The sequence below is a fragment of the Lepidochelys olivacea genome (assembly GCF_965140295.1).
Source record: "Lepidochelys olivacea isolate rLepOli2 genome assembly, chromosome: 5".
In the NCBI taxonomy this organism is placed as follows: Eukaryota; Metazoa; Chordata; order Testudines; family Cheloniidae; genus Lepidochelys; species Lepidochelys olivacea.
Genome location: NC_140415.1, coordinates 35,650,538 through 35,660,643, shown reverse-complemented (window position 1 = coordinate 35,660,643; position 10,106 = coordinate 35,650,538). Strand labels below are relative to the sequence as shown.

General features: G+C 43.9%; 1 protein-coding gene across 4 annotated transcripts in view; it reads left to right on the top strand.

The window, feature by feature from the left end:
• Window positions 1-2,373: 2,373 nt before the first annotated feature.
• The window catches only part of SLC38A9 (solute carrier family 38 member 9), a 75,039-nt gene continuing 67,306 nt past the window's right edge, over window positions 2,374-10,106 (top strand). The window contains exon 1 of one of the 4 annotated variants that reach the window (XM_084628689.1): window positions 2,374-2,588. In XM_084628689.1, the coding sequence (XP_084484815.1) occupies window positions 2,441-2,588 (148 nt within the window). In that variant the 5' untranslated portion in view covers window positions 2,374-2,440. Of the gene's footprint in view, window positions 2,589-2,618; window positions 2,776-10,106 lie in introns of those variants that run through there. The other 3 variants (XM_084628690.1, XM_084628692.1, XM_084628691.1) reach the window with 3 other exon arrangements.

The window sequence follows — 10,106 nt, the reverse complement described above, 5'->3', positions numbered from 1 at the left end:
TGCTCCTGTCCCCCTCCCCCTGCCCATGGAGCCATCCCTGGTCAAGCTGCTCAGGAGCTGGAACCAGGTTCCCGTCTGCTGCACAGTGTGTGCGCGTGGGGGTGTCTCCCTCCCTTTACCTGTATACCCAATTTCTGCTGAGCTGGGGTCGGGGACAGGGAGAGCGTGTTTGTGCTGGTGTCTCTGGATCTGAGGTGGAAGCGGCCGGCATTGCTGTTCAGGCTCCCTGATCATGCTGACATGATCAGTGATCACTCAGGCACACGCTGTTATACCAATAAAATAAAAACCAGCAGGATCTTATTAAAGGGAAAAAGGCAAAATACCACATTTATTGTGAATACAGAAAGAATCATAGTAAGCAGTTAGTTATAGCTATAACATTCCATTCAATCTCATATTTATTCTCACATTCATTCATACAAACACACACACACACACAGGTTCTGCAAGGTTGTTATCATAATTACCAGCCTTAGAGTTGCTCATGCCAAGCCACTGGCCAGGGGGCCTGGACATGAGGAGGGAGCAGGGCCTTGTCAGATGCTCATCTGATGCTCCTGGAAGTTGGTTTGCAGAATCAGACCCCAAAGTTCTCACTTTTTAGAGTCTATTTTTATAGGAATTTCTTCCTATGCCAGTCTATGGGAATTGCTTCATCATGCTGTTGCTGAATCAATCAGCAGATAGCACATTCCTGACGGCTCCAAGATGTTATCTTGTTCTTTGGTTCTCCCATTCTTGAGGCTGTTGGGTGGATTCCAGTCTGCCCTCCGCGGGGGGTCCTCTGGTTATTTCCACTTGACGCCTTCTTCAGCCGATGGACACTGGATTCTTAGGCTGGCACCTCCCTGATCATTCAGTTATTATCCACACCAAGCATCCATCCACATACATCCTCTCTCTCTATTTTAATCACAATTGTTAATACAACAAAAGGGCAGGGAGTCTCTGGGTGCTGTTTCTGTTGTTAGAGTATTGCTTTGAGTCTCTCTCTCTGTGAATTGCTTTGAGAACAGACTGTCTTAGAATGTACTAACACAATTAGCAGCTTGCAAGTTTCACACATAGAGGGAGAGAAACAGTACCAAAAACCAAGAGACCTCTTAATTAGTAATACCCTGGAATTTGAACTATGGGGAATCAAACTCATTTGTGATTTTAATACAGAACTTCTTTAATATGATCCAACAATGCTCTCTTCTCCCCAACACACATTCTCTCTCTCATACCTACTCCCTGCAACACACACTCATTCTCTCTCTCTCTCACATGCACATTCCCCCAAAACTCAGCACTGGCCACCCAGCCACTGCAAATTAAGCTGGGGGGAGGGAACAGCAGGGCCTAGAGGTGATGGGGAGAGCTGTATGGGTCAGGGCAATGGAGGGGGGAGTGGGGTGCCGGTAGGGGCCAGAGCATAGTTGCTGGAATCAGGGGTGCTGCCACACACCCCTGGCTTGAAGTGGTTTCCATTATATACAAGGTTTATGGTTTGATTAAATGGCTCTTAGCACCCCTATTATAAACATTGTTCTAGCACCCTGGCCAGGGGCACCACAATACATGTTTGCCCAGGGTACCCTTTTCATTAGAGCCAACCCCCTTCAGCTCTACCAGCTACCTTGGGCTTAAATACACTTTACCTGTAGATTTAAAAAAAAAAAAGAAGACAGGGCATAAAGTGTGGGGGGGGGGAAGGAGAACAAGGGCCCCTTAAAAATCAAGCTGGGCTGTGGAGCAGCACACTTTATATATTGTTTCAAAACGACTGCTAACAGAATGAGACAGATCTCCCCCCCCCTTTTTTTCCCCCAGACCATTAAGCACTGAGAAAAGCTGCTTTTTTTCCCAATAAAGTTAGCTCATTTCCGCTAATTTAACTTGTTGAAAACACCAGGGTGGAGAGTTTAATGCCTTCAGCTTGACTTTAGCACGGCTAAACCTCAACCTTTCTACAATCGAGCTACGGGTGTCAAACTGCGTCAACACTGGCCCTAAGCATGGAGGGGGGTCCAGCGTAGGGTCCCTCAAATTAAACAGTGGCTTGAGCTAACCCGATCGAAATAAAACACCCTTCTCCGTCGTCTGCGGGAGGCAACAGAAAAGAGGCGTTACGGTGGACACACCGCACGTGCGCGCCTGGACACAGCCCGGGGGCGCTGGGATTGGTAAGAGGTCTCAGCGCGGATGGGGGAGAAGAGGGTTTATTGCGCAAGTCACTCTGGGAGATACAGGCAGCCGCTCTAGGCTGCGATTTGCCCTCCCCCGAAGAGCCTGACGCAAGGCTCTCTGGGAGTTGTAGTCCGCAGCAGGCAAACGTCCCCTTCGCTCGCCTGAGACTCCCCTGCTTCGGAAAACTTCCGAGCCCATGCGCCCTATAGGCTCCAGTCCCGCTCCCCGGCAGCCGCCCCGCCCTTCCTGTTTGTGCCGGCGAAGCATGGGGTTGAAGAGTCCGGCCGGGCGCGAAGGAGCTGCGGCGGAGGCGGCTAGGTCCCGGCTGCTGAAGGTACCGCTCTGTGCTGGGCCGGGCGCTGCCGCTCACGGGGAGCTCAGGCAGCCCTGGATCTGGGGCTCCCGCCTTGGGGGTGAGAAGAGCGCCGTAGAGACGAACATCTTGTTAATGCTGGCCCCAGCCCCTGGTGTTAATGGGAGTTTTGCCATTGAGCTCAGTGGGGCCACGCTTTCAGCCTAGCTCTTTATTTCTCTTTCTTGCCTGCTGCGATTCAAGTGACGGCCACCTTTACTATTCAGAGTGAATATCTGGCAAGTTAGGTGAGAGATTATATCTTGTATCAAAGGGAAATGACAGCTAGGGCATAAAGCTTGGAAACTAAGTACTTATAAAAAGCAGTACTCCTCCTGAAGCCTTTTTAAACGGGAATGAACTAGGATATCGCCACAAAGTTGTAGAGAGTTATAGGTTGTATGGTTTATAACTGACCAATTATAGATCTGTCTGCACTGATGATCGGTACAGCATGTATTGGGATGGTTATAAAGTGTTGCACTGCTTTGAGCTGACTGATTTACACCCTCTGATACAGCTGTTATGGAACTGCCCCATTTTCAACACAGCCCTTTTTTGTGACAGCATTGTAGAGAGCATATGTGCTGTTGTAAAGAAAATGAATATAATTGTCCTCTTTATCATATAATAAAACTAATTCTAAATGTAACTGGTACAGCCAGCTTAAAGTGATTGATAACATCCTCTACTACTCATGTAAGAACTGGATTGGAAAGTTTAAAGGAAGTGGGCTGTTCTGGAGCCTCCAGGTTGCAGATAGTGTATGGCTCTGTGTCACCTCAGACCCTAAAACAGAACACACATTGATGAGTTTAATTCAACCTTAGAATCCAGGTGGTCCCTGTTCTAGTATTCCCCTTCATCCTAATGAAGGAGTTGGTACAACTTTGAGTTAGTCCCTGGACAAGATAACTGTTTAATTGAATGTAATTTGCAAACATATTTGAAGGTACTATCCAGTAATATCTGCAAAAGCTTGAATTGTTTTTTGTAAATATTAAGTCATTTCCACATTCAAATTTTCTTTTAGGTTAAGATATATTGGTTGACAACTGCCATGTCTATTGATTTGTTCCAGATGCACTTACTTGGAGTCTGCACTGTCTTTATTTAGTATTGTCTTTCACCAATCCAGTATATTTTAGCAAGATAGTCCGCTTCTGTTTTGTGGTCAGTGAGATGGCATGAAGTGGTTTAGTTAAGAGTAGGAAAGATTTGTCATTTTGTTGTTAGTTCAGTTTCCTTTGAGTAGATTGTGCTAATTTCAAATATGGTCATTAACATTTAAAAACTACAGTTTTTCATTATAAAATGTTTAAATAAGTTTTATTTATGTAGGCTAGGCAGTCTATGATTGGTTTGCAGCCAAATGAAAATACTGGTTAAAGAACTGAGTTTAGGGTGCTTAAACTGGTTTCCTAGCTAAACTGTTAAAATCCAACCAAACATTCTAGGGCCAAAGTATCAAGACACGCTTGCACTGTGTTAGAAAGACATGCCTTAAATACAGGTTTCAGAGTAACAGCCGTGTTAGTCTGTATTCGCAAAAAGAAAAGGAGTACTTGTGGCACCTTAGAGACTAACCAATTTATTTGAGCATGAGCTTTAGCTGTAGCTCACGAAATCTCATGCTCAAATAAATTGGTTAGTCTCTAAGGTGCCACAAGTACTCCTTTTCTTTATGCCTTAAATAGGTTTTTAAAATGTAGTTCTGATATTTTAGCTTTGTTCATAATGGCTGGAGAAACCATAGTTGAGCCTTTTTACATTAGGGAGTGTTACAAAACTGTTGCTAACAAACACAGTTGCAAGAACTTTTGTAATAGTGGGAACTGATGAATACACCTCTCTGGCTCCATTTTTCAACACTAAGTTTCACCAGTTACTTCCTGGGGGAATTCTGTGCCAAATTTTTTTTTAAAAAAACAACAGGAGTCCTTGTGGCACCTTATGCCACAAGGACTCCTGTTCTTTTTGTGGATACTGACTATCAAGTTTCCTTCCCCACTCTGAACTCTAGGGTACAGATGTGGGGACCTGCATGAAAACCTCCTAAGCTTACTTTTCCCAGCTTAGGTTAAAACTTCTCCAAGGTACAAACTATTTTACCCTTTGCCCTTGGACTTTTGCTGCCACCAAACGTTTAACTGGGTTTCTGGGAAAGAGTTGTCTGGAAATGTCTTTCCCCCCAAAAATCCTCCCAACCCTTGCACCCCACTTCCTGGGGAAGGTTTGGTAAAAATCCTCACTATTCGCATAGGTGATCACAGACCCAAACCCTTGGGTCTTAAGAACAATGAAAAAGCATTCAGTTTCTGAAAAGAAGAATTTGGAGTAAAAAGAATCACCTCTGTAAAATCAGGATGGTAAATACCTTACAGGGTAATTAGATTCAAAACAGAGAATCCCTCTAGGCAAAACCTTAAGTTACAAAAAGACAAAGACAGGAATATCCATTCCTTTCAGCACAGCTTATTTCCTCAGCCATTTAAAGAAATCATATTCTAATGCATATCTAGCTAGCTTACTTACTAAGTTCTAAGACTCCATTCCTGTTCTGTCCCCAGCAAAAGCATCACCCAGACAGACCCAGACTTTGTCCCCCCCCAGCTTTGAAAGTATCTTGTCCCCTTGTTGGTCATTTTGGTCAGGTGCCAGCAAGGTTATCTTAGCTTCTCACCCTTTACAGGTGAAAGGGTTTTTCCTCTGGCCAGGAAGGATTTTAAAGGTGTTTACCCTTCCCTTTATATTTATGACACAGCTGCTACTCTGAAAAAAATTTAAAATTCTGCAAATTTTATTTGTCAAAACACTACATAATCACACCAGTTTCAATTACTTCGGTGTTTTATTTCAAAATAGCTGTCAGCATGTATGTTGGTAACACAAAAATTCCCCCAGGAATAGAAAGTTAAAGAAATCCTTACAACAGTCCAGTTCCTACTTCTTCCCCTACCCCCCTCCAGCCCAGACACTAAACCCCCTCCACCCCCATCCATAAGAACGGGCATACTGGGTCAGATTGAAGGTCCATCTAGCCCAGTATCTGGTCTTCTGACAGTGGCCAATGCTCGGTGCCCCAGAAGAAATGGGCAGAACAGATCAAGTGATCCATTCCTTGTGGCTCATTCCCAACTTCTGGCAAACAGGCTGGAGACACCATCCCTGACCATCCTGGCTAATGGCCATTGATGGACCTATCCTCCATGAATTAATCTGGTTCTTTTTTGAACCCTGTTATAGTCTTGGCCTCCACAACATCCTCTGACACAGTTCCAAAAGTTGACTGTGTTTTGTGAAGGAATACTTCCTTTTGTTTGTTTCAAACCTGATGCCTATTAATTTCATTTGGTGACCACTAGTTCTTGTGTTATGAGTAGTAAGTAGCATTTCCTTATTTACTTTCTCTACACCAGTCATGATTTTATAGACCTCTGTCAAGGTTTCTTCCCCACTCTGAACTCTTGGGTACAGATGTGGGGACCTGCATGAAAGATCCCTAAGCTTATTCTTACCAGCTTAGGTTAAAAACTTCCCCAAGGTACAAACTTTGCCTTGTGCTTGAACAGTATGCTGCCACCATCAAGCATTTTAAACAAAGAACAGGGAAAGAGACCACTTGGAGATGTCTTCCCCCAAAATATCCCCTTCCCCCCCACCCCAAGCCCTACACCCCCTATCCTGGGGAAGCCTCGATAAGAATCCTCAGCAATTGGTACAGGTGAACACAGACCCAAACCCTTAGATCTTAAGAACAATAAAGAAGAATTTTAATGAAAGTAAAAGAATCACCTCTGTAAAATCAGGATGGTAAATACCTTACAGGGTAATCAGATTCAAAACAGAGATTCCCTCTAGGCAAAACCTTAAGTTACAAAAAGACACAAACAGGAATATACATTCCCTCGAGCACAGCTTATTTTACCAGCCATTAAACAAAAGGAAAACACGCATTTCTAGCTAGATTACTTACAGATCAGAAATGCAGCCTTACAGGAGTTGTAAGGCTGCATTTCTGATCTGTTCCCTGCAAAAGCATCACACAGACAGAACCCTTTGTCCATCCCCACTCCAGATTTGAAAGTATCTTGTCCCCTCATTGGTCATTTGGGTCAGTGCCAGCAAGGTTATCTTAGCTTCTTAACCCTTTACAGGTGAAAGTTTTGCCTCTGGCTGGGGGGGGATTTTATAGTACTGTATACAGAAAGGTGGTTACCCTTCCCCATATCCCCCTTTAGTCATCTCTTTTCCAAACTGAAAAGTCCCAGTCATATCTCTCCTCATACGGCAGCTGTTCTGTACCCCTACTAATTTTTCGTTGCCCTTTTCTGAATCTTTTCCATTTCCAATATTGTTTTTGAGATGGGGTGACCACATCTGCATGCAGTATTAAAGATGTGGGCCTACCATGGATTTTTATAGAGGCAATGATATTTTCTGTCTTATTTTCTATCCTTTTTGTTAAGGATTCCTAAATTGCTTTTTTGACTGCTGCTGCACATTGAGTGGATGTTTTCAGAGAACTATCCACCATGACTTCAAGGTCTTTCTTGATCTAATTTAGACCCCATCATTTTATATGTATAGTTGGGATTGTTTTGCAGTGTGCATTTCTTTGAAATTTCATGTTGATAAATGCATCTGCCATTTTGTTGCCCAGTCACCCAGACGCTTACATCTCCTTCCCTTCCTCCCCAGCCCAGACACACTCACATGCTCCCCTCCAGAGGACAGCTGTGCCCCCCCAGCCCAGACTTTCACAGACCCTACTCTCCTAGAGCCCATGGATCCAAAGGGAAAAAGCCTAATGCTGGGTCCTGGGCTTGCACAGAGTTTCCTGCATGCTGCCTCCTTCCTTCAGGGCATGCTGGGAACTGCAGCTGCTGGGAACCCTCCAGTTCCCCCCCACACACCTTGTTTTCTATTTGCAAGCTGGGCTCTGCTGGGTCCAGTGGCCCCTAGTGGTGGGCAACAGTTCTGCAGACCATTTCTGGGGCAGGCAGGGGGGAGGAAATTCTGCAGGCCCAACAGTAATTTTTGCAAAGTTGTGCAGTAGTGCAGAATTCCCTCAGGAGTAACCCAGTGTTAATGTAATTTTGTTGTTAGAGTTCTCCAAGGAAGACAGGGCCTTTAAGTCTAATTTTCCAATGTGTGGTTGTGTGACAGATTGGATGTCTATGTTCTAACAGTTGTGTCTGCTGTGGATAACATCTTAGGGAACAATATTACACAGTCTAGAGGAAGGCTGTAACTCTAGAAACCTGTAACCCTAGAAACAGTTCTTTAAAATGGTTATCCCAGCCCTGCTACAAACAAAATAAATTAGTACACAGACCTCTAACTGTGTCCCATGGCTGATATGGCTAAACTCATAATATAGACAGACAAATCTCATGGTTCTGCCATTCACTGTGGAGAAGGCCAAACCATGTTAGAACTGTGTTTGTATACAGAATTCAAGGGTTTAGGTTTTAAAAAAAAACCTAGCTGCTTTAAAAAAAAGAAGGACACCAATATATGATCACTATTTTAGCATGATTTGGGTATTTCTAGTAGTCAGGCCCTGTCCATGCTGTTAGAAGCCAGTTTAGCTGGAACGTATTTAAATCTGTTTGAAGACATCGGCCCATCCTCTCCACCCATGTTGTGTGGGTGAAAAAGCTTGACTTCCTACACCTCAAGGAAATAAAGCACAACTGTATGATTAATATAGGACAAGCAACTTCACCTGTGTTATATTCATGGTAGAGAGTTATACATTTGCATTACAATGTAGGATTCTTTACATTAATCTCACTGGAGACCTTTTACTTGGTCAAGTGCTTCTTATTCATATATTCTAAGGCTTGAAAGGACCATTTTGATTAATCTCAATTCTTATATAGCACAGGCCATAGAATTTCCCCAAAATAATTCCCAGAGCAGATCTTTAAGAAAGATATCCAATAAGTGACTGAGAATTCACCACAACCCTTAGTAAATTGTTCAAATGGTTAATTACCCTTGCTGTCAAAAATTGATGCCTTATTTTCAGTTTGAATTTTTCTAAAACTTCCAGCTGTTGGATTGTGTTGTACCTTTCTCTGCTAAATTGAAGAGTCCATTATTAAATATTTGTTCCCCAGGTAGATACTTGCAGATTGTCACCAAGTTACCCCTTAATCCTCTCTTTGTTAAGCTAAATAGATTGAGCTGCTTGAGTATCATGTTTTCTAATCCTTTAATCATTCTCCGAGCTCTTCTCTGAAACTTATTTATCAAGATCCTTTTTGAACTGAACACCAGAACTAGACACTCTATTTCAGCAGCAGTTTCACAAGTGCCAAACACAGAGGTAAAATAACCTCTCCTACTTGATTCCCCTTTTCATGCATCCCAGGACAGTATTAGCTTATTTAGCCACAGCATCACACTGAAAAATCATGTTCAGCTGAATGACTATCTACCACAACGTGCAAATCTTTTTCAGAGTCACTGCTTCCCAGGATAGAGTCCCCTGTCCTGTAAGCAGGGCCTATATTCTTTGTTCCTAGATGTATATATTTACATTTAGCTCCTTATTGGATATGGACCAGAGGATTTCAGGGTGGGATTTTTCCAACAGCACTCAGTGTTGGCCTAACTTTATTGTAAAAGTCTGACTTCAGTGGGAGTAGACTTCATTGGAAGAAGTTAGGCAGGTGTGAGTACTTTTCAGAATCCCAACTTTAAGTATCAAGTAAAGGGACATCCCTTAACTATAGTACTGAAGTTACCCTCAGGGGAGACTAACATTTCCATCCAAACTCAAATATTAACTTCATATGAGGGGGAAAGTTCAACCCATGGGAGAGGGAGATGTGGCCAGTCACTTCAACACTGCCTGCTGCAGGGAAGACAGAAAGCAATGAACTGAACCCAGGTGCAGTGCTTCTTCCCTCAGCCCTCCAAGTAGCATTGTAGGCTCAGGAGAATGTTTATTGCAGCCTTCCTCTCCTAGCCCCTTTCCTCTTTCTTCTCCTAGTTCCTACCAGTGGCTGCAGTGACATGCCAGAAGAGAGAAAAGGGATGGCAGAAAACAAATCCCTGGGGATGAGAGGATAGAGAATAGGAGACTTAGAAAGAAGGGCAGAATGTGGATGGTGGGCAAATAGAGGACCTGGGGAGAAGAACTCAAGATACCAGGGGCTGGGGGAGTAGATACAGTGATTATAATTGTTAGGTGTTCAGATTGTGGACACACAAAAACCTATGTTAAGAGATTAAGGTACAAAATCAAGCACTTAAGTCTCTCCCTTCCCCCCAGCCAACCCCATCTGCCCACAGTCCCCATGTTCAATGGCTCCTAGTCCCAGGCTCCCTCCTTGGTCTTCTTGTTGACTCTCACTGTGGCTCCCTGCAGGCTCCTTGTCCCAGTGTATTCTCCCTGCCTCCACGCCTTTAGTCCAACTCTTAACCTCACTGCATTTGAATCAGGCACCCTCCTCCAGACTGCCTGTGCCCTGCAAAAGCACAGAAGACCTGAACGCCCTGCTCTCAGTGCCAGAGCCTGGCCTCAACATGGCCCATAGCAGCATGGAGCTGCAGTTACAGAGGA